This window comes from Arvicanthis niloticus, chromosome 8 (assembly GCF_011762505.2).
Source record: "Arvicanthis niloticus isolate mArvNil1 chromosome 8, mArvNil1.pat.X, whole genome shotgun sequence".
NCBI classification, from domain to species: domain Eukaryota; kingdom Metazoa; phylum Chordata; class Mammalia; order Rodentia; family Muridae; genus Arvicanthis; species Arvicanthis niloticus.
In genome coordinates, this window is record NC_047665.1 from 68,302,766 (window position 1) to 68,328,672 (window position 25,907).

General features: G+C 39.8%; 1 protein-coding gene across 3 annotated transcripts in view; it reads right to left on the reverse strand.

The window, feature by feature from the left end:
- Nebl (nebulette) overlaps positions 1 to 25,907 on the reverse strand; it is a 356,298-nt gene that overhangs the window by 138,479 nt on the left and 191,912 nt on the right. For 2 of the 3 annotated variants that reach the window (XM_076939539.1, XM_034510049.2), the window contains exon 4: positions 25,514 to 25,621. In XM_076939539.1, coding sequence (XP_076795654.1) covers positions 25,514 to 25,621 — 108 coding nt within the window. Of the gene's footprint in view, positions 1 to 21,130; positions 21,214 to 25,513; positions 25,622 to 25,907 lie in introns of those variants that run through there. The other variant, XM_076939538.1, reaches the window with a different exon arrangement.

Sequence of the window (25,907 nt, forward strand, 5' to 3'; positions counted from 1 at the left end):
ATTATTTTCCAATATTCACTATTTCTCCTCTCTTAACCTCTGCTTTCAAACTCACCTTAATTCTTGATCACCTCACAAGACTCAGCTCTATGTGTTCTCTTACCAGACCTCCTCAAGCTGGAGAACCCCTTTGCAGCATGGCTCAAGATCTCCTCTCTCTAGGTGAGTTCATCTCCTTCTAGTGCTTTAAATATCATCTAGATGCCGATGATGCCTAATTTTCTACCTCCTATCCCGCCATGTCCCTCGACTCTCAGACTACTAGATAAAAGGACTTAGTGGCTGCCTCTACTTGGATATCCACATGCAACCAAATGAGATGTTCTCCTCACTCCTTTCTTCCGAGTCTTCTTCATCTAAGTTAAATGAACCAACCGATTACCCATTCACTCAAAACAAGACTCTAGGAAAAACTCTACCTCTTTATCACCCATATGTCTTCCTTCTCCATGTTTTCATTGACTCTACTCTCAAAGTGAAACCCACGTCTTTTTTTTTTCCATCTTTATTGTTATTCCATTGTGTTGCTTGATGAAAACTACCATATAACCCTTGTCTCTCTTGCTCTACACAGTCCATTTTTATCTATTAGCCCAGGTAATAATTTTACAAATGGAAATTCAATTATGCCCCCACTTCTACTTGAAAATGTCCCATGTTTTTCATTGATGTCAGAAAAATTGCAACTCTTAGCTCAGTCTGGTCCCCTCTCACATCTACCACTGCCCCCTTGCTCAGTTTGACTTCTATTCCATGCCTTCAATACATCCAAGTCCTTCTTGAACCAGAGCTTTTACATTTGCTACTCCTGCCTTGGGCCCAGGTGCACACCTTCTTAGAAGTGAATTGAGATGGGTATGGTGATACATGCTTACAATCCTAGCCCTTAAGAAGCTGAAGCAGGAGGTTATAAAATCAAGGTAGACTCTGGAAGGTTGTGGTGGAAACTCTCCTGAAATAGATATGTAGATAAGTAGATAGATAGATAGATAGATAGATAGATAGATAGATAGATAGATAGAATCAAGTAAATCAAGAAAACCAACAAAAGACATAGAAATCATCCTTACAAATAACTCTGTACCTTGAATAAGACACACAAGCATATGTGGTCAATCCAGGACCCTAATTAGAAACTACAGCTCTAGAAAGCCATTCACTAGAAATAGGAAAATCTAGCAATAGTACACACACACACATACACACACACACACACACACACACACACTTGATATCTGCAACATTAAAAGCTATCCATATGCACATTCTCTATGAATCACCAAAACAAAAATCTGCACCCACAGGTGAATGATGGGGGGTGGGGGGAAGTTCTACTGAGATTTTGAACACACAAGCACAACTCTGAGTAAACAATTGCTTTCAAATTCACATCCAAGTAATCTATAATTCTCTCAAGCTTTCTTCTCCCAGAAGAAAAGATGTGCCATCCAGCATTGTGGCTGAAAACGAATGCACCAAAATTCCCACGGAAAGATGCTGCTGAAGTATGACAAGCACAGCACGCACGGTTCTCAATCCCTTCCAAACAGCTGGTGGATTTTAAATGCCGCCTCGGATGCAGGAGGGAGCAGGGGGTGGGATCTCCAACACATCTTTAAACTGCAAACATGATATTTCAGAATCGATTCTATTTATTCTAGTCTACCATGAACTATTAACATACGGAGTTGTGGATGTATCACCATATAAATAAATAAGTTTATATATATTTTTAAAAACCCATTTTGTTATTACACCTCATAAATAGACAAGACAAACTTACAAGAGATCAAGGAGAACCCCTTTAGACTAATGGAGATATAAGACAGAGTGCTGTAGATCAGTAAGCAACAAGGTCTGCCAACTCATGCCCTCTGTCACAGTTCTGGGAAGAATCTAGGTCCCCTAGAGAGAGGGTCCAAGACATGAGGTGGGGGATTTCATCCTAGGGAAAATTCATGTACTACGGAGCATAGAATTTAGAGTCATTCACACAAAATTTTCATTGCTAATAGTTTGTTACTGATATGGCAGTTTATTAGGATGAACGTTTTAGTGAAAACTGTTACTCATTTCAGAATGTTATTAGAAATCTTATCATTGATAAAATGGAGTTTCTATAGACATGTCTTTTGTACCTATTAGACACAGTTAAATAAAAATCATTTCATTTGTCAATATTAATGGTTGTGCTATTTTTCTATACGCCTTTCCTAGCCACGGAATTTTTTTTTTTTTTTTTTAAAGAACCAAAGTTGAAAACTGTAACCTCAGCAATCACTAACTTTGGGGACTTATCCCCTGGCACAAATGTTCATGCATATGCATATTTTCATCACATATGCAGACAGATGCCTTTGCATTTATTTGAATACTTGCATAAATATTAATGTGTATAAGTGCTTGCATGCAGAAACTCCATTTATGAAATATCCAACTGCATAAATTAGAAACATTAGATACTTGCTGCATTAACACTACATAAAATACATGCAATTTGCAGGACAAAAAAAAAAAAAAAAGCACAACCCTGTGGAAGAAGCCTGATTCTCTCAACATGTCTGCCATACTATAGGCAGGAACTAGGTTTTCTGTAAAACGTATACAGCCCTTACATGACTCATAGTTTGATGTCCTTAAAAACCCTATGGTCTTAAAAAAGATAGATAGATAGATAGATAGATAGATAGATAGATAGATAGATAGATAGACAGACAGACCTTTTGAGGAGTAAATTTGTAAATTGTTATCTATAATCCCACAAAGTATACAATTTAGAGTCACCTGATGACCTCACAAGCTAGATTTTCATAAAGAATGTGACTTCAGAGTAATTACTACAAACCTTCATCGTCACAAGCTCAGGGTCAGGTAAAGGATACCTCTAATTGATCAAGAATGTTCTGAAGACCTTCAAAATAATATAGGCTATTGGCATTACTCTTGATTATCCACCAGAACCAGAAGGTTGGAGCCAACTTCTGAAAACACATTCTGGTTATAGGACATGGAGAGATCATAGTCTGGTTACAGGACATGGAGAGATCACACTCTGGTTACAGGACATGGAGAGATCACACTCTGGTTACAGGACATGGAGAGATCACACTCTGGTTACAGGACATGGAGAGATCATACTCTAGTTACAGGACATGGAGAGATCACTCTCTGGTTATAGGATATGGAGAGATCACACTCTGGTTACAGGACATGGAGAGATCACACTCTGGTTATAGGACATGGAGAGATCATACTCTGGTCACAGGACATGGAGAGATCATAATCTGGTTACAGGACATGGAGAGATCATAGTCTGGTTACAGGACATGGAGAGATCACACTCTGGTTACAGGACATGGAGAGATCATACTCTGGTCACAGGACATGAAGAGATCACACTCTGGTTACAGGACATGGAGAGATCACACTCTGGTTACAGGACATGGAGAGATCACACTCTGGTTACAGGACATAAGAGATTATATTGGTTCTAACCAGGAAGCTTCCTCCACGCTGACTGGTTTTCACAGTACTGAGAGGTGCCATTCAAACTGCTGGGGGAGGAAAGTCAACGACTGTCTTACAAAGCTGTGACTGCTGTGAGCTACATAATGACCAGCTTGGCAAGATGGGCTCTTGGGTGCAATCGTGGTGCAGAGGTTATGGAGGCAACTGACTGCTTTCTGATTGTATTTAAAGTATGTTCTATAAGAGAAAACAAATGCATGGTTCTGCAAATCCAGTGGATAACCTATGGCTGGGAAGCTCATAGGCCCCGGGTAAACCTACTACTATTATTCTGCTGAATGACCATAGAATCAAACTGTCATCTAAATTGGCATTTCTCTATCTACAGATTGGTGTAGATCTCAGACACATCATTTTTTTTGAGCAATGGTGGCAGTTAATAAAGAAGCTCACAGATCAAAATCCAGAGAGAATAAGTGTCCAAGTGGGACAGCCACAAATGGGACAGTTCTTATCCCACTTCCTCCCAGGGCTCAGGGGCAAATACAGAGGAGGGAACAGTGAAATCATAAAAGCCAAAGACTGGAAAGAATGGCAACCAAACAACATCTTCTGGACATGATGGGACTGTGGCATTCACAAGTGTAAGCCCCTAGCTGAGGAGCCATCATGGCTTCTCCAAGAGAGTAGGTTTTCTTTAAGGATATGGCTCCTAGTCGTTTGAGCTCCATAGTGGATGGCCTCATACTTATGGAGTCCATGGGCAGCCTAAAATGAACTCAGTACATTATAAAAAGGAAACAACAACTCAGGGAGAAGAAGTTAGGAAAGTGGGTGGATATGAATCTGGAAGGAATTAAGGGAGGGACTAGGGGATAAATATAATCAAAATTATTATGTATGTGAATGAAATTCTCAAAGAATTAAGAAACATACCATAGGTTTTGTTGCTGCTGCTGCTGTTGTTGTTGTTGTTGTTGTCACCTGTACACTTTTATATACCTGATTCTTTCTCAGGAGGAATGGATGACTATAAATGCTAAGTTTACAAAAGAAAATAAAATAGGTTCCCTTAGTGAACCTGTTTTCAACAAAATGGCAGTTGGTATCTTCTACCCGATCCCACCCAATCTCAAATAAAGATATCTATTACTCTTATTTACGCAAAAGGACTATTTATATTGTCATTTCCTTGTGACCATTTGGTGCGTTCTCAGTTCAGTATATGGCCAGCTGGACAGACCATAAGATTTACTATCTCTAAGACTATGCCTTTTGTTTGACTTTTAAAGTACAGTTTGACCGACTCGCCGGCCTACGAGTAAGAAGTAAAGCTTTATTGTGCTCAGATCCAAGGACCATCTGTTTTAATGGGTCTCCTCCTCCTCGTTCACAAAGTACAACTGTTATCGTGTGCACCTAATGGCTCACTAACAGAATGTAATAGACATTTTTGCACCGATGTGAACAAAATACCTAACATCGCAACTTGAAGGAGAAATTAAAACCCACAACTTCTGAAGTTTCAGTCAACAGTGGCTTGCCCTCTATGCTTGTACTCAGCTTCATGGTGGCAGGAGGGTATGGTGGATAGCAACTGTTCACATCATAGAAGATAGGAAGCAGAGAGATACAAGAAGCAGCTAAGGATAAGACACCCTAAGGCCCACCCAGCACACTACTTTCTCCAGCTTAGCTCCAGCTCCTACATTTCCAGACCCTCCCCCCAAAATAACCACTTCAGGTCCAAATAGTCAAACTTGGGAGCTATGTCGGACATTTCAGATTCAAATCATAATATAAACAAATACTTAAGACATTATAAAATTTCTTATTTAGGAGCAAAAACAAAAGGCGAGCCAGGAGAGGAGAAAATTGGTCAGGGCCTCACAAGAGTTTGGTTGAAAATGGACCTGGAAATAAACTCACAGGTTGTACACAATGAAGCAAAGATTTTTTTAATCTTTTAAGACGCTTACTCAATAACACCTGGTAGCCTGTCTGATGCCAATGTTAAAAGCACGGCAAGCCACATTCCTTAAATGCAAGGAACCATGGTCTAAATGTTCAGCACTGTGGGAGTGTTTTGAAAGTCTTCCAATGAGAACACCTACCATCTCCTACAAATGTGGGTTTGGTGTATAATAAACAACATAGGAATCCATAACAAGTCATAAACAAAATCATTTCTGGGTGAAAAACAATAGAATTTCTGAATTTGCCCAAGAACGTACAAAACATGACAAACAGCACCTGGGAGCCAACGCATTAACAGGAACAGTCACCAATGCTGCACATGACCGTCAGCAGATCTTTCTCAGAGTTGCTAAGCACAGCATGAAAAGCAGATGAGAGACACCAAGAAACAAATAGAGGGGGAGCAAGCCCACCTCGGTCGATGCCTAAACATCTTAACATTTCACGGACTCTGTTGCAACTCCTTCGTAACAATGCTAGGTAGTCAAAACCTAACCTAGCATGGCTCTTATTTCTTTTCTTTGTGTTTCTCTGGACACTGCTGGGGATCAAAGCCACAAGCTCATACACACCAGGTACAGCACTCTGTTGCTGAGCAACGTCTCTACAAAGAGTGATATGGAACCCACTTGCTCTAAGATAGAAGCACAGTGCTGTCAGTTGCCTTTTAAAATTAAAATATAAAATTCACGTAGAAATGAGGATTTTCTTTGCTCACCTCTTCAATAACTCTGATATTTATTATAATGCTGGGAGAGATACAAAAGCATCATTAGGACATTATCTGAAAACAATCTTAGAATCCTGATCACAACCGAGGAAGCAGTTTGTGAACTTAAAATGATACATGTTATACCAGACTGAACTAATAAGAATTTTTTTTTCACCTAGAAAGCACCAGAAGCATTAGGCCGGCATGTTATTCTCATTAAAAAATACCAACTTCTTCTGGCAGTAAGAAGTCTATAATGGATGTTAGCCCCCAAGAAAACTTTACAACATTGTTTAATGAAGATATTAAATACAGAACCATGATAATCAAAAGAACATTGCTCCTAGGAAATCCAAATAAAATAAATCGGTGCAAATGGTAATAAATTCAGAAAACAGAAATACTGCTGCTATTTCTGCAAATGTAAAATGAAGTGATTCCTGAGAATCTCCGTATGCCTAAATCCTCAATTTTACCCTCGTACATAATAACAAAGCTAACTGTTACCATGCCAACTCTTTTACCTAGTTCCTAAGAGTTACCATGTAATAGTAATAAAATCTTGCAAAGTAAGTAATTTATTTCCATTTTATTTATGGATGTGGGAACCACCATGATGAAGTGGAGGAATCAAGGTTTGTTCGAGGCAGGCTATTTTAGACTGATGGAGGTAAGTAATGGCGAAGGCTCTATGTGGTGGTCCATACTTGTAATACCAGCTACCTGGGAGGCTGAGGCAAGTGGTTCAAAAGCTCAAGTCTGGGCAGCTGGGTATGTTCTTGCCTTAAAATGAAGTTTTAAAAGACTTGGAATGTTAGTTAAGTGACTGCATATTTACCTAAGCTATGTGAGGATATGGGTTCAGCCTCCAACAGAAAGAAAAAAAAGAAAGAAAGAAAACGAAAAATTGAACAATCTACTCTAATGCCAAGCTGTCTCATCTAGGAAGTGGTGGACAATGATGATGTGGCTGGGAATGGCGGAACCCAAGCTCCAGATGACATGTGTTGAGGGCCCATGTCTTCCATGTCCAGAGTCACATAGTTACCTATGTCCCTTTCCACTTCCTGGTACAGCTTCTCATCTGGCCACACAGCCACAATTAAGTGTGAGCTTCAATCTGATGGACAGTTGCTTTTCCAGTCTACAAACATTCCAAAGAGCAGAAAGCCAGCTGCCTCTCTTTTGGCAAGTTCCCCTTTTATCCAAATAAAGAACAAAGTGCTTCCTGCTTTAATCCTCTTTAGGACTACTGCCCCTTGTGGCTTCATTGCCTTTTCTAATTACTCCCTATACTGACCTCCAAAATGGTCCTGTGACTCAACGCTGTCCAATAAGCTTGAGCATACTGACGCACAAAGGTAGGTTGCTCCCTTTTCAGCCCCATCATCCATCTCAAATATTCTTTATGAGAAGAAAACATCAGGAAGAAGACTGGACCTTTTGTAAAACATCCTATTTTTTCTTACCATGTTATTAATCCCCCATTTCAAAAATGGCATTTTGAGAGGTCTGGAAATTATCGTCTCCACTTTGCTCTCCATTTATGACCTGGAAGGACTCTAAAGACCAGGCAACAACAGGCTGATGTCACATGCTCAGTCTTCCCTCCCCCACCAGGGCACACAGATTTCCCTGGCTCTCTTCAACCAGACTAAACTGCTTTTCTCATGTGTCTCAATTATATTTTAATAAAATTATAAAAGGCCAAAGAGGGAAAGCCAATCATCCTCCCATGCTGCTATTTCCACAGAGCAAGCTCAATTTCTTAGTTTCAGTGGCATGCCTTTCTTCTGAGTCATGCAAAGGGCTTTGCCATCATGCTTCCGTTGGTCCTCCCAACTTAAAATAAGCATCATATATTACCGTTCCCATTTGAGATGCAGGAGAAGACAGGCATAGTGATTGAGACATAATGCCTAGCTGAAATAGGTCATTTTCAAAGTTTGAGTAGTCTTGCAAACTTACCACATAATCCCTGCAATTGTGGGAAGTTATTTCTTGTGTCTTCCCCACAGTTTGCTCCAAGGCAAAACTAACTTCCCTTGTTTTTAACTAGGAGATGCTCAAAGGTTCCCTTGAGACACAAATCAAAGTTGTTCCAAACTATTCAATTACTAGGATTTTATTTAATTACATTCAGACTTTAGGAGTCCAAAGTCAAATGGTCTTAAAGAAATAGCTTCATAAACAGCCCCCAAATCTATTTCCAGCATCCTCATCATAACAAGGACCCAGGGTCAAGTCTTAGAGCACCTTTGTCTACTCTGCTAACCTGTGCTATCTAGGCTACCTGGTCTGTGTGATCTACTCTGCTAACCTGTGCTATCTGGGCTACCTGGTCTGTGTGATAAGCAAGGGATAGTTGGTATCTTGTTCTCAAAGCCAGCTGCACTGTGGTTTGTCATCCAGCATTCAGAAATCTCATCCATAAGAACAAAGCTTAGCTTAATCTATATGCTGGCATAATAATGAATTTACAAGGACAGCCCACATTTCAGACACTTTTGTTGACTGAGACTTCTCTCCATGATGGATGAGAAGGAATGCAGCTCCTGCACAGAATGTTAAGTGCATACATATTTATGTGGGTTTACACTCTCAGACCTGCCAACCTGAGATGGTCTGAAACCCACTTGTGTCACAGTCAGAGAATAAACACATTGCCCTATTTACATACCATACAGACACCTTAGTTCAATGTTTGTCATTCAGTTCCAAATCCATGCAATAAAATTGTTCCGGTTGCTTTTTTTTTTTTTTTTTTTTTTAAATTGTGTATGGCTAAAACATACTGAGTGAAAAACATTATGGTTTTTTTCTTTTAGCTTCCAAAGCATATACTCTCAAATACTGGGGCTATAGTCACCCCATGATTAACACCTAACCCTAATGAGTCACAAGATTCAATGGTGACAATTACAGCGGAATCCAGCCACAAAGGTACAAGTTACAACAATACTAGGCAATGTACTCTCAACATTGAAACAAATGATAATTCTAAAATCTAAATTTATCCCCTAATAATATTTTTAGTTATCCTTCCAATCTTCAGGACAAAACCAGCCTTGCAGGACATAAACATACCACACAGTCTCAATGCTGACTCCCACTGGTGGGCAACTCTTTGCTGTCCTCCACTTACCAATGCTTCTGCTTATTCATTCCTAAGAACTCATTTCATAACCTCTTCTGTAAGTGAGTTATAGCCATCACCACACTCCAGATAGGGAGTGGTGCCTTTCTTCATTCTTGGATCCTTAAAGCCTCGCCTGTCTCCAAACCTATGGTCCAGGCTGAGTTCTGTGATCTAGGCTAAGAACTGATCTATTGACCTAGCATCCCAGCTCTTCATGTAGCTGTGCTGAATACCCTTGTTGACTGTGTTCACTAAGCACAGAGCAGGAACCTTAAGGATAAGATGAGTCAGAAAATGTTAGGAAAGGTCCGGAAAGGTCATCATCTTGGTGGATAGGTAGGATTAAACCTACCATATCACATGAAAAACATCACTGGAGACTCCTGAGGCAATGCAGAGCCTTCCTATATCACAGCACAGCCAGCCCTCAGGAACATTTCTTAGGGAGTGAATGGTAAAAGTCAGTCCCCACTGTTAAGAAATTTGATACTTTAAAATATGGTCCCAAGGGCCACAATGCAGCCTCCTAAATGCCCTTTAGGAATAATTTAATTTTTTCACCAACAGAAGACACTATCTTTGGTATTTGCCCTATGGCACGAGACTCCAGATAAGACATATAACAATGCTTGCAAAATCCTAGAAGAGAAATGCATTTAGACATCATTGCAAAGAGATAAATAACTAACAAGAAAGGCTATCAGCACACAGTGAGCCCTTCAGGGATCTTCCCTCCCATCTATCTAAAGCTCAGACAGAAGTTCATAAAGACATGATAATTGACAGGCACATACCTGAATTCTGCACAGCCAAATGAGGAGGAAGAGGGCAGTGTTGAATACCCTTGCTGAATGTATATGCTTTGATGGTACAAGAAGCCAGTCATGTTTTCTCCAAAAGCCATACATTGTTCCAAACATGGGAACTGGATTTTCATGTGATCATAGCTTTTTATTATCTCACAAGAAACATCTCTGCTTCCAAGAAGCTTGGGAGACACACATGGTGGTGTAGACCTTTAATCCCTGCACTTTGGAAGCTAAGGTAAAAAAGTCATGAGTTTGAGGCCATTACATACTGCACAGTCAGACTCTGTCTCAAAACGGGGGGGGGGGGGGCGGATTTCTATAGCTAGGAAATCTAAATAGATGGTAGGTATATGTATGGGTGGGTGGATGAATAGATATAGAGATAGATGATAGATAGATAGATAGATAGATAGATAGATAGATAGATAGATAGATAGATAGAAAAATAGGTACAAGAAGCGAAGTTGCTAGTCAAGTTGTGGGCCCTCATGGTTTCCTTAAGGAAAGACTTTTCAAGTGTACTATTTCTTGAATTGGGTGGTAGACACAAATCTACTCATTTTATTACTACTCTTTACACTAGATACAAGTCTGTATTGACCATGTTGAGTGTGTAATAAAATTCCTATTTTAAACAGGTATACATTCTTTTGTATTTTTTAAAGATGTATTCACTTATTTAATGTAGCTGTTTTCAGATACACCAGAAGAGGGCATCAGATCCCATTACAGATGGTTGTGAGCCACCATGTGGTTGCTGAGAATTGAACTCAGGACCTCTGGAAGAGCAGTCAATGCTCTTGACCACTGAGCCATCTCTCCAGCCCCCAGGTATACATTCTTAATACCAGGACACTGGAATCAAGTATTCTAAGAAATCCTAGGGGCATTTAACAAAGATTAATACATTTAGTCTTTTCTCCACACGAAGAGATGTGCTTTTTGAGTTATGGATAAGATCTTAGAGAATGTGCTGCACCTTCAAAGTCTATTTCTGAACGACTACAAGCTTCAAGAATGCCTACTCATGAGACTCAAAGTCATGCATCCAAAACAAATGGCGAATTAGACTAGACATCAAAACGTGTCAGTGCTATTCCCAAGTCTGTGATCCAGTCTAAAGGACACAGAGCTAGCTGTCAAAGTCAGCGGAGTTCCCAAACAGGCGTCACTCCTGTCTGCTTTACTATTAATATACTTATTTACATATTTATTCAGTGTGTGTGTGTGTGTGAGAGATAGAGAGAGAGAGAGAGAGAGAGAGAGAGAGAGAGAGAGAGAGAGAGAGAGAGAGAGAGAGAACCTGGAACTAGATACCTCTGGAAAAGCAACGAGTGTTTTTAATCTCAAAGCCACCTCTCCAGTCCCTGCCTCTATTGCTCTGAGCCTTCTCCTAGGAAAGTTTTCAGTGTACTCATAGCAATAAGTTAAAGTATATAACTTATATACTGGGAAGATAGCTCAGTGGGTAAGTGGATTTACCTCAAGCCTGACAATCTGAGTTGGATCCCTGAGATGCACATGGGAGGAAAGAGCTGTCTCCTGCAAGTTGTCCTCTGACCTCTATAGGTATACGGTGGTATATCAGCCGCCCACCCATGTATGACCTACACACACAGAAATGTTAGATTAAAATATGTATTATAACCCTAGTAATAGTAACCCGCAGCACCATCTGCAAACATTTAAAACAACACTGATAAGTTTAATAGTTGTTTATTATGACGGTGGTGTGCTTAAGCATTTGCAAATCTCAGATGATTTTACTAAACCACCCCCTAACCCCCGCACAATGCACATATACACAGAGATACACAAGGTGTCAGGAGACAAATGGGAATAATGTGGGGAGCAGATGGGATGACGGCTTCATGGGCAGACTGAGAACACACTCCGTATGTAAGTCAGGAAAGGGGCCCCAAAATAGAGTTCACCAAACGCACATATAAGATTACAGGCAACCCAGCACACCCTTATTTTCATATTAGTGTGTATGCTCATGCTTTAGAGTTTCTCATTATTCTTGATGATTTTTAAATTTATTCCTTTGCTGAAATAGTGTGGTTCTCTGCAGAATTTAGAATTTTTTGTTAGTTCCAGTCTAACCCTAAAAGCACAAATAGTAATGAAATCAAGTTTAGGAGTACTGTGAATAATTTCAGCATCAGTCCTGCCTCCTGCTTAGTATTTCATATGCTTCTGACCACTGGCATAAAGCCTGTGATCAGAATCTGAGATGCTAATCCATCTACTCCAAATAACCGGTCATGTTGTTGATTGAATTTTGTCAGTGACACCACAGCCCGTTTACTCTGTAAGCACACAAAAATATGATTTCCCCCCCCTCCCAGAAAGAGAGTAAATAGGGACTTACCCTTCAGAATACTTAGCAATTTAACATCTAAAATGGCTTATCTGGCAGAAAATGAATGTGAAATAAAGTTATGAAAGTCTTTCCAATCGACCCACAGGGGTGGACTGGGGAAACTTTGGGAGAAAATGAGGGCAGTAAATGGTTAACTGCCAGTATGCAGCCTCATGCTGCAGGACACACAAAGGTTCACAGCAGTTGTTAGATTCATTTAGAGAAACTCAGTTTATTTCTCCAGCAGAGCTCTCGCCAGCCAATCTGTATTACAACCCGCGGGAGCCTTAATATTCTCAGCAGGATCAAGATTCAGGCCACACTGATTCAGCCATTTAATCTTGCAAGAGAACAATATTTGGCAGGAAAAGACCCCGAAGCACCGAGGGGATGTCCCAGTGGTTCGTTGTCAGCACAGACTGGGCCAAGAACACCGAAGGCAGAAACCAAACTGCAGAAATGGACACTGACATCTCCAGCAGCACCAGCTCTCCATTCAAACACACGCACACTCCACGCATGCAGAGAAAGCACGGCATCTGCACACAGACAGCTCATTCAGTTACAAATGTGTCTGTAAACAGCAAAATGTCTTCTTAAATGTCCTCACTCTTATGGTGAAAAAACTCAAAATTTATAAGCACCACCCGACTGACAGGAGAAAATAAGGAGACAAATGAAAAATATACATAACTATACCTTTGACTTTTCAGATTTTTCATAGTCACGAAACCAGAGAAAGCATATGTAAGATGATCATATATGAGAACATACATTGTTATATTCTTTTAGCCATCATTAATTCATTAATTGACCAATACTTTTCCAACATTAAACATTCTGTGCCATTTTATAGATAATGGTATGATTTTGGTTAAACACTGTGTTTTGTTTTGTTGAGCAAATCTACGTTTCCCATTTTATACTTCTGCTAAGCAGTCTAGGCGATTTGATTTCATTCTGCATATTTTTAGCAACCCATGCTGACAGGTAAACAGGAAATTGGGGAAATAGATGCAGAACAATGAGAGAACATAATAAGGAGAACCTGCTACTTTACCAACAGTGTAGATCACTCAGTAAACTCTGTGTGTGTGTGTGTGTGTGTGCGCCTGTGTGTGTGTGTGTGTGTGTGTGTGTGTGTGTGCGCTCGTGTGTGTGTGTGTGTGTGTGTAATATGAGCTTGTAATATGTACACATGTGTTTGTGTTTGTGTTTGTGGGTGTGTAACTCATGTACAACCAGAAGGCACAGGAGGACTTGGAGCTCCTGATCCACTCTGCCCCTTTAATACAGAGTCTGTTCCTGCCTGGAGGTAGGCTGGCAGTCAGCAAGCCCCAACAGTCCCCTTCTCTCCACTGTCCACACTGTTACAGCCATATGTAACTACACCCAGCTTTTATAAGGATTCTGAGGATTTGAACTCAGGTCCTCATGTTTGCACAGCAATACCCTGCTGAGCCGTCTCCCCAGCCCCTCAGTAAAATCCCTTATAAATCCTTTTTAAATAGTAAAGTAAAAAGTTCTGTTTCTTCATCTCTCAAACACAGGAGTTATTCTTCTCATATTAGCATAGTATCTCCCTCTATCCTGCATTAATCACAGCTAGGAAACTAGCTATGTTATCTAATTTAGTATAAATGTTGCTATGGCAATTATCTCCTAGCCTTTCAGAGGCTAACTACAAGGTTGCTGAGGTCAAGGGTCATGCCTATTTTATCTCTCTTTTCCTTGTCTCCTAACTAAGTGTCTATACACAGGAGACATTCTAAAATGTTTGAGTTAATGCATAAGTTCTCAAGGTGATTTTCTCTTTAGAATCTGCACTTTGGATTTATAGATGCCCAAAATAAACATGCCTGAAAATACAGCAGCTCTAGCAGCTATCTTGCCTCAACCCACTATTTGTTACCAAGATCTCCCCTCACCTAACATGTATATGCTGAGTGTCTCAACCTTTAACATGCTACCCCTCCATTTCCTGCTTTTGATATTTCATGCCCCATTGACTGGACCCTCCATAAAGTTAGTTTATGTTAGTTTAAGTTAGTTAGTTTAACTAGTGGTTTTCAAACCCTCCTAAAGCCATACCAGTCTACTCCATATGTCCCACTGTGAACTCGAAAGGCATACAAGAAGTTGTTTCTCTCTTCTAAACCCACAAGGCCTGGTGTAATCGATGTTCACAGCCAGCATTTACTGAGCATGTGTGCTCATGTGAGACACTTGGAAGGGCAATCTTTATCTCTACCTTACTTTTTATAGACAATGTAAAAGCTTTTAAAAAGATTTAAGCTTAACATTGAAGCCAGGTCCAACAGAACCTGCAAATAGTCTCAGTCACTCCAGAGGATGAGGTAAATCACTTGAACCCAGGGATTTGTGGTTACCCTGTGCCACAGAGACCCTGGTTCTAAATCCACAGCACAGCCAAACTAAACCCAAAAAAGCAAGACAACAACAACAACAACAACAACAAAATAGCCCTTCAGCTTGTCCTCAATGGTCTCACAACAGCAATTACATAAAGATAATGTGTGCCATTTTAGAAGAAACTGCTTCTCAGCATCCAAAATAATCAATGTTCCAATGAGGATCTGGAGTTTAGCCTAGTGGTTACATGCTCCATTAGCATGCTTAATACCATGGGTTCCATCCCCACCATTGAAAAGGAAAGGAGGAGGAAGGGAGAGATGAAGAAGAAAGAAGATCAAAGGGAAGTGCTAGAAAAGCAAGGGAAGATGGATTATTTTTGAGGCCTTCGGTCTTTTTTCTAGGTCTATATTCTTTTGTGTTGTTTTCTAAACACAACTAACTTTGAACACTTCTGTAATTCCAGCAATGTACTAACACAAAGTTGAAATTAAACAGATTAAAATAGATAGATAGATAGATATTATTTTCTAAAAAGTTGACTTTGTTACAGTCAATATACTCATAAAAAAAAAATATCAAGGAAACAATGCATGCAAGCCAAAAAAAAAAAAGTGATAGTTTCCTTCTTGCTATCCTTTGAATTGAGCAGAGTCTAACAGTTGTGTCTTCTTTACTGTCGTGGTCACCAGGGCTACCCTCTAACCCTATTCTATGGAAAAAATACAATTCTACTTGAAGAGAAAAAAAAATCTCTAAACTTCTATTTGAAGGACCTATGGCTTTTGTGGAGACTCTGTTCAACTTTCAATTCAGAGGTCAAGAACATAGTGAACATGGCTACATACAATCACACTTACACAAATGCACACCCTCCAACTTCTAAAGCATAGCTTGTTCCTTAGTTGTGCACGCCTACTGACCTTGGAGTACTAATGGGTTTGAAATCAAATCTCTGTAATGAGGCTCCCCTGGATTATGATTTTCCAATTAGATAAAATAACATTTGAGAGTCACTCTTACTAACTAAAAAGACAAGTTTTAAGCATGCCTCCCCAAATCTCCCAAAATCTTAATTACACAGCATAACTATTAATGATAGTCCACAAATACTTATATAAGACTTCTAGTTTTACTTTAATATTTATGATCCTCATGCCATGAAATATGTCCCATAATATACAATGAAATCCGGGAGAAAATTCAGATGCAAATTTGAAATTGTATCATGCCCTAGAAATGAAGACATTTCCCAAATGCTAGTCTTTAAGAGGCTCCCCACCGTGTAAGAAGCTTTCCTTCCTATGGTCTTGCTCTTCCACTCTGGCTTGCATTCACTTCAGCCTAAGCTCACTTGCCAGTCAAAGGCATGCAAAGTCTAAAGTTTGAGCCTCAGAATTTAACCAAAATCTGGAAAGTTTTAAAATATATTTATAACTGTATATTAGCTTCTCTTCCATTAACGCCATCAGAAGTTATCTGAAATGGTAGCAGTAGAAGGCTGTGTCTTCTAAGGCTACTGAGCAAGCTGATTTATAAGAGTGGTTTACAATTATATCCTGCTTCAGAGATTTCAAAGTGCCTTTACAGAGTGCACATCATTCATCGCTTCAGATTTTCCCTGTAATGTATGTAGACTATGTATGACTCAGTGCTTTTGCAGATGGAATTGTGCCTCTCCTTGCCACCCCCGAATATTCATACAGTGAAGCTCTAACTAGCACTATGGCTGTATTTGGAATCGTCTTTAAGAACTTAAGCCAAAGTTAAATGCGGTCATAAGGGCGGAGTCTCAACCCTCTTGGACCAATATCCTGTGAAAAAAAGAGATGACCTGCATAGCAAAGACACAAGGAGGGGCCAGTGATGGTTTGCAACCTGGGAAGATAGTCCTCACCAGAATCCAACTTCACTTAACCTCAACCTACTTTGGCCTAGCTCTAGACCCGTGAGAAAACAAATCTTTGGGTATTAAGCACCCAGCCTGTGGTATTTGCAATATAGACTTAGTATGGTCTGAATGTGAAATGTTCACTCCTGTGGTTAAATACTTGAGCCCCAACTTGAGCTGTTTCAGAAGGCTTGAGATGTTTTAGTTAGGGTTTTGTTGCTATGAAGAGATACCATGATCACAGCAACTCTTATAAAGGCAAATACCTAATTGAGGCTGGCTTACAGTTTCAGAGATTCAGCCCATTATCATCATGGCGGGAAACAAAGCATTATTCAGGCAGACTTGGTGCTGGAGGAGCCAACAGTTCTACATCTCAATTTGAAGGCAGCCAGGAGGAGGCTATCTTCCACACTAGACAAAGCCTGACCATAGGAGGCCTCAAAGCCCATCCACACAGTGACACACTTCCTCCAACAAGGCCATACCTCCTGATAGTACCACTCCCTATGGCCAAGCATTCAAATACATTCATGAATCTATGGGGGCCAAACCTCACTGCAGAAAGTTACAAAAATTTGGGGACATGACGCCTAGCTGGCATACATACACCGATAAGGGTGGCCCTTGAAGGTGATAGACACTCTGGTTCTGACTAGAGTGCTCTGTTTCTTGAATTGCCAAGCTCTGAGGAAGCCTATGCTGTAAGTTTCCACCACTTTGACCTCAGCTGTTTGCCTCTGCCTTCTCCACCAGGATGGATTGTGTCCTCTAAGCACAATAAATCCTTCCTCCCTCCATCACTTCTGCAAGGTTCTCTGCCAGAGTACTGAGAAAGCTAATACAAAACTGAAGCAGTTTTCATAAGTCTTTATAAGAGTTTTTATGGGTTTGGTTTGCTTTTTGCTTTTTTTTTTTTTGACATTCTTGTTACAATGTTCTAGAACAAGGGTACAGGGGTAGTCCTTGCATTTTCAATATACTTAAATTTTTAGGTATCACAATAGGAAGCCATAAAAAAATACTTTACTGAGAAAGTATTGCTACAACCATTCTATAAAACTATACAAGTCGCCACACAAGCAGTATTAACAATATTATTAAGAAATATAAACAAGAATGAATAGAAAAATCAAAGCAATTTCTAAAACTAAAGACCCTGCTAAAGTGGGATTTTGATAAGAAGACACAAAATACATTACTATGTATTTTTGCAAATTATTGCCTCATTCAGTATACATTTACTGGGCATGGGTTACATACCAAGTACTAACCAGGCCACCAGAAATCTTACATTGAAAGAACAGATTAGTCCCTCCACTTACTGTGACATTTATCCTAAGAAAGATTTAATGAGCCAGGACTGAGAAGTAGGTAGGAAGCTAAACAGGTCCAAAACAGAAGTCGAGTGGGGAGGTGTGTGGCAGGTCCTTTGTTCTCCAGTTTATCACTGTGCTGGATCACATCATTAACAGGGTCGGGGTGGGGGTTCCCTCTCATGGCATGGGTCTCAAGCTGGGCCAGTCATTGCTAGGCCATTCCCTCACTTTCTGCTTCATCTTTACTCCTGCACATCTTGTAGGCAGGACAAACTGCAAGCTGAAGGTTTTGTGACTGGGTTGGTGTTCCAATTTCTCCATAGGAAGTCTTGCCTGGTTACAGGAGATGCCCTGTTCAGGCTCCATGTCCCCCGTTGCTAGAGTCACCCTCATAGATTCCTGGAAGTTTCCATTGCCTAGTACAACTCATCAGAGAGGCTTCACCCAGCAACTGATGGAAACAGATGCAGAGACCCAAGCCAAGCATTAGGTGGAGCTTAGAGAAAGGATAATAGGAGCCACAGGGTTCAAGGACCCCAGAAGAAAACCTACAGAATCAACTAATCTGGCCCCAAAGGGACCCACAGAGACTGAACTGCCAACTGGACAGCATGCGTGGGACTCACATAGGCCTCTGCACATATGTAAAAGTTGTGCAGCAGGAACAAGGACTGGTTTTTTGTTTTGTTTTGTTTTTGCTTTTTGCCTACCTTTGGGACCCTTCTCCCTACTATGTGTCTCCTCTAGCCTCAATGGGAGAAGATGAGCCTAGCCTTACTGAAATTTGATATGCCAAGGCTGGTTGATATCCATGGGAGACCTGCTCTTTTCTGAAGAGAAAGGGAGGAGGAATGGATGAGGTGTGGGGAGGGGGGCAGGACTGGAAGCAGAGGAGGGAGTGGAAACTGAACCTGTGGTCAGGATGTAAAGTAAATTAAATAATGAAAGAAGGAAAGAAAGAAGAAAGGGAGGGAGGGAAGGAGGAAAAGAGAGGGAGGGAGGGAGGGAGGAAGGAAAGATGGATGGACAGATGGATAAGTCCACAGGGTTTAGAGACAAGAGAGACACCAAAGCTCCAAGTCCCAGCTCTCAGTAAACCAGGGATAGTCCTTGTTTTCTATGCAAAATGTTTTGCATCTTACCCTAAAGGCAGTAGGGATCCATAAACAGATTCTAAAAGAGGCCATGACACAATCAAATGTGTATTTTAGGAATAATTAGCAAAATGTCATGTGGTGAATGACCTGGTATGAAAGAACAATCAAGACTCTACTGCAGAAACCCAAGTAAGGAACAGGGGCATGTTCTGAACAGAGGAGACAGTGTGTTACGCTGTGTATTCTGGAGTTTAAAGAATGCTGACTGAGAGTAGACAATCCCCTTTTTCTTAAAGTTAAAGGAGGAAACCTATAAGATGCATAAAATACTAATTACAGCCAGAATGTGGACTATCACGTGTGAAATGACTATAGGAAATAAGTATAACCCTCCCCTAAGCACGCAAGGATTCCAGAGGAGAAGGTCACTAACCACTTAGTGAGTGTACACTGGGGTCAGGGGTCAGGATTTCATTTCCCAGTGGTGTCAAATTGGCTGAACAAGAGGAATGACTCACAGGAAAGTCCAGAGCAGATATCAAGTGCAGGCTTAAAAGAAATGGGCAAACAGTGTTGACAAGCAGTGGAAGATAAGGCCGGAAATAGTTCAGGACAATTGTGAAAGGTCATTAGAGTCCATAAAAGGCATAGGAGGGTAGACTTCATCCTGCTCAAAGGAGAGGGCCAAAGGAAGGGTTTATTTAATGGGTCACAAGCACGATCTTAATGAAGCATATACTTTAGTAAGACTTATCTGATGGTGATATTTTAGATAGCATGAGAGAGCATTAGGTGCTTCAAGGGTTGGGGGGGGTGGGGATGGGACAGTGTAGGAACTGCTGTAGAGACTGAAACAGGAAGACAGGTGGTGAGCCTGGAAACCAAGAAATGGGGAAACAGACTTTCTCAAAAGCAGCACCTCAAGAAAACACCTCTGGATAACTAATCTGTGTCCAAGTGGAAGTCACAGGTGCTGAGTCTCATATTTCGGTGGCTCTTCTCAAAGCTTCCCCCAAGGCAAGGCTATTTAGCAAGAATCATCCCCTTCCCCATTTCTTGCCATGCACAAGTGATTACTGGTCCAAGACATATTTGTTTCTTTAAGTGACTGTGGCTAAAAAATTGGGGATAAAAAGCTGAGATCAGCCTTTGAAGTCCTGCCCTACATGAAAATGTAAAGCAAAGCCAGGTGCGAGGAACACCATAAATGGGAAAGAAAAGGCCAAAAGGTAATTTTCCATATATATTTCACAGGAAAGTGTAAGTATTCCTTATAGAAATCCTTTCCCTGGGAGAGAGGTTGTTCAGAGGATCTAATTAAACCGTGTGTCAAAGTGTTCCAAAACCCATGAACTATTCATGACCATGTGTTAGACATTATAAGAAAAATATGTGCTATTGTCCCATTGCTTTCTTTGACATACTTGATCCCTGCCTCCAGAAAGCACACTACTGACCCACTGTTACATTGAATTATATCAGGGTTGCTAACAGAGATGAGCTGAAGGTGAAATGCAGACCATTAAAGCAACCTAGGAGTTCACCCTAAGAATACAAGCCTTCAAGGGCTTATATCTTAGGCAGCAACTTCACAACTTATTGATTATGTTTATAAAACCATGATGAGTTATAATTAAAATATCATCCCATTATCCTTATATATTAGTGTGCTGAACTACTTAAAATGAAGAGCTTTCGTGTAAGCTTTTACTTAATGATACAAGTTATATTGCTTATATTAGAAGGAAACATAGCAAAAAATCCATTTGCATGCTGCATGACTTTCTAATTTTTATCTTTCTCTCCTTTTAAAAACTACTTCTGTGTTTGCTGTGCACCGAAAGAAAGCAAGCTCCCCCAAGTCAGTTGTTTGGATTCATATAAGACCTAATTGCCTCCTACAGGATAATTTTGCCACCAGTTTACAATTAGCATGCATTTCTCATGCATGAGTTGACCCAATTACATAACAAATTTTACCTTTGGGGATTTCTCTTGACTGCTTGTCTTCTGTCCACCATACAGCTCAATTTTACACTGTCAGCAGCTGAACATGGTTACAGTCAGTCTCTGTCAAAATGATTTATTTAAATTACAAACAGAGACCAAATCCCTAGATAATCATCCCTACGCTCTCATGCTCACCCTTACACTCAACTTTGAATCAAATCTTTTAATAGTCCGTAGACATTGTATTCAATTATTTGGTTCCAATAATCCAATATTTCTGAGGCTAACTCATAAAGTCTCGGGGAACTAAATCAGCAGTGTCCTTGTGAGTTTATTAATGGGCATGTAATTTATTTTACATTCTAAGTCAATGAAAATTTATGTGGCTATATCAAAAGAGTTAGGATTAATTACATTTCAGTATCAAATTACAGACAGCTTTTGATCTTAGCTTTTCTTGCAAAGCAAGCAAGCTTTTCTTATGAATGGGTGTGGTGATTGCAGCAATAGTTGGGAAATAAGATACATAATCAAAGCTATAGACGCTCACACAGTAAAAGAAATGGTCTGGTGAGCAATGGTGTAAAGACGACACTCACACAGGCACACAACACTCTTTCCGACGTGCACCAAGGACAGGCACACACTCAGGCAGGTCTGCTAGGATACACTTACTATCATCAGTCTGGGAGAGCCTGGGATCTGCTTTCTTTTTCTCTCCTGTTCATATGATACTTTTCTTCCACCTATGATGAATTAGAAAACAAACAGTGTTTGTCTATGCCAGGAAGGCTGTAAAAACCTCTTGGGACTTGATTTTACCATTTTGTTTCCTTATCTAGCCCCACACTGTGAGTTCATTGAATGTGTAGCCCTTAGGTGTGCTTAAACAGACACAGGGAAAGACACCAGTCATCTCTGGCAGGCCACACTGAGTCATTTCAATACTGAGCATGCTGCCGTGCCACCATGGTGCAGGTACCCTGAACATCCACCCTGTTCAGAGGTCAGAGCCTGGGAACCACCTGAAACTAGAGCTGTAATAAGCTAGAGGTATATGAACGGGACCGATGATGTTTTAATGTTCTCCATAGGCATGCTATGCCTAGATTTACCTTTGTATGTGCACCTTAGTAAACGGTGGTTAATAAATATGCAAAGATGTATAATTATTTGGGCGAGGGGGTGTGGTCAAAGAAGGCATATGAAACCTGACTGGTTTTACTGTGAAAACCTATAGAACCCAGAGATCATAAGACAGCACTTCCCACAAACTTCCCTAGCTGTATGCTGCTGCACACAGACTTGAAACAAAACCTGAACTTATAAACATTGTCCACTATTAAATTTTTCAGCTGAATATCCTGACTTCCCCCCCCCCCCAGAAAAAAAAAGAAAACTCTAAGCCCAACCAATCAAACTTCCTCTGATACAAATGTCTCAAATTAAATGAAGACATCATCTGGAACATCACCAGGGAAAATGAGAGCCTGATTTTAAAAGCCAAGTTCTGCTTCTTTCCTATGGGTAACGAAATTCCAAACCCCACCTCTTTTCTTCATTCTGCATCTACCCTAAGGAGTGCCGGAGAAGCACTTTAAATGCTAGTACCTAATGCATCTCCCGTGTTCACTATGTTGTCATTATGGGTACCAAAATAAAGAAGGCAGGGCTAACCCACATTTACCTCTTTTATTATACAAAATTTGAAATTTGAGGTTCTACTTTATCCACACCCCTGTAACATTTGCAGACTGAGGGGCTATTTCCAAATGACTTCAATTCCTAGACAAATGAACATGAGAGTGTCTGGAAAATTTTCATAACAGTGACAGACACAGACACAAGCAATCAAAAATGCCCACTCATCCATAACATATTACCCCAAACACCTAGGAGTTATTAAATTCACAGCTTCATGTCTTTATACTTTTCTCAGTCCAAAGGGGATTAACAGCAGCTTAGAAAGAGCCACCAAATATCCAAAGGCAAAATGAACTGGAAATATATTTTATAAAGTAGATCAAAAAGAAAAATATAGACTATAATGATCACTTGGGTCCCCCCATCACCTGGGGTCTAATGTAAGACTCAACTCACAAACCTCATCTCTTCTAATCAGCAGGCTGAGCCCCACCCAACCATCTCTAGCAGGAAGATTATAGGGTCTTCCCAATTTAGATCCTTGTTCACCTCTTCCTCTCAAAACAGGAACAATGCAGGTCACACTCAAAAACAACTGCATGGGTTTTGCCTAGTACTGTTCAGTAGCTTTGTGTTAAAGTGGTCTAGAAAATTAGAAAAACCAACATGGTACTTTTCAAATCAAGTCAGATTTCTTATGGCAAGAGACCCTGGAGTAATATGAAAAACTCAGTGCAGAATGAGAAAATTCCATGGGGTCGTAGTCTTATAAATGAGTAATAAATTCACCAGACCTCAGAAAACTTTATACCTTCCTTTCTTCAGGAGTAGGCTTAACAGAAGTATTGTGAAATCTCTTCTTTATGGTAACCCAAGCATTCATAGGTCCCATCATTGCTAAATGAACTACTACTACGATTCCTATGGTACCCAAAACCAAGAGAAAGCAAAAGGAGAGTGGTTCAGCTGTGGTCTAAATTAGATGCTTTTAAAACTGACCATTGTCTATCTCATAGGCTATATCTTACTGTTGTTTTGTATAGGCTGCTATGAACATAGTGATTATAGATGAATACATACCTGCATTATAAGGGGTTTGGCATAGTTAAGAATGGATCTGCAAACGACCTCTGGCATTGAATATAAAGTGTACTCCTGCTAATGATAAAGTTTGGTGAGATGACAAGTTATTTTCTAATGAGTTATGAACATTGACTTAATTTGAACATAAATGAAAAGGCTTACCTTTGAGTGAACTGTAATCCTCGTGCTACCTGTCACATGGATGGTCTTAAGTAGAGTTGCTTAGTTCTTTGAGAAATAAATTTCTAGGCTAGTTGAGCATTGAGAACTGCAGCTGGCATAACATATTTTAAACTCCAAACGGAACTATCAATTGAAATGCATCTTTGGATTGTATTTGTAATGTAAGAATGGATTTTTTATTTGAGGGCAGGATGAATGGGGAGAAGAATAAAGGTAATTAATTATCTTTATTATTCATTATTGGCAGTCCAAAAAGTCATAGGTAAAACCATGGGGCAGGATGGATATCACCAGCTCCTAAATGTCAACTCTGTCTCTTTAACTGGGAAAAAAATCTCCAATAGAGAATATCCACATAAAGACCAAACAATAGGTAAACCATAGAGAATGTAATAAAAAGAGAGGCCTCTTCCTGCCCTTGAAATAACATTTTAAACTCCAAATAGTTCTGTTCCTGAATTTTTAACAAATAACATTTTCTAAAATTACATACTAAACTCTATCTACAAATAGTGTGTGAGCATGTGTGTTCGTGTGTGTGTGTGTATATATATATATATATATATATATATATATATATATATACACATATATATATGAACACACATGGCTCGTGACCATGGCCCAGTATCAGCAAATTTAAATTCATTTGCAAATGATAAACATTTCCTATAAATTAGGGCTATATTACTTATAACATCTGTAATACATATATATATATATATATATATATATATATATATATATATATATATAATACTTGTGACATACTTGTCAGATTTCTGTGACAAGTGACATCCACAATCTCATGATCATGGCAGGAGCTGCATGTTTGCTGTACCATACACAGTTTATAATTTCCATTTGGGAAATCTAACATTAAACCTACTCCTTTGCAGAAAAAAATGCATTTTGATACATTTCATGCAATACACTAGAAGAAATACAATCACACGTATGAATTACAAAAATCAAAAATGAACTGTTTGTCTACTTTTAGCAAGTACTAAATTCATATTCTTATGTTCCTTGGACTTCTTCCAGTCACAATTTTTGTTACTCTGGAAAATATATAACTTAAAGATGTGGTTTTCAAGTAGAAAATAATTACATAAACAAATGTTTATTTCTAAAATTTGATGTAACATATGATAAACACATATACAGAGTATGTACACAATTAGAAAAGACCATATTTTTACTATACCCAAACTATATATTAACTTTATATGGCTATCTACATAGAGAAAATGTCAGAATTTTTCATCACAAACATTTAATCTTGTCCAAATATGAAGGCTGGGAGATATTCAAAATATATGAAGAAGATACTGTTATAGAGGCCAAGCTGTAGATAAGTGACGAGATCAATGGCCTGAGATTTGACAGGTGTAGTTGGCATGCATTCTGAGGAGACTGAACACACTCAGCGGCAGCTATGATTCACACACTCAGTCTCACAATACTACACAGAGACACACACCAGGGCATCTCGGCACCTACATTACTGATCTGCTCCTGGGTCCTCTTCAGCCTCTGCAGCTCAGGGGTGTCTGTGACGATGCTGAAGCCCCTGCCTTTGCTTTCTTCAAAATCTCTTTTGTACTTGACCTGACAAGAAAGAGGAAAACGGATGTGTAAGTGTCTGTTCGATAATATATTTAAGTGATATACATATAGTACATGGCTGATCTTGTCAGTGAACACGCAACGCTTGGAGCCTGGGCTGCACTGAGTAGGAGGAACATGAATCAGTCAGCCCTGCCCCTACGACGTTCCCTTCTCCATCATACAGCAAAGCATATGGACATGATTACACTGTGCCGCGCTGACAGATGTCTAGTAGATAAATGCTTATGAAAATATTTATAAAGAAGGCCACACCTCAGGATTAGAA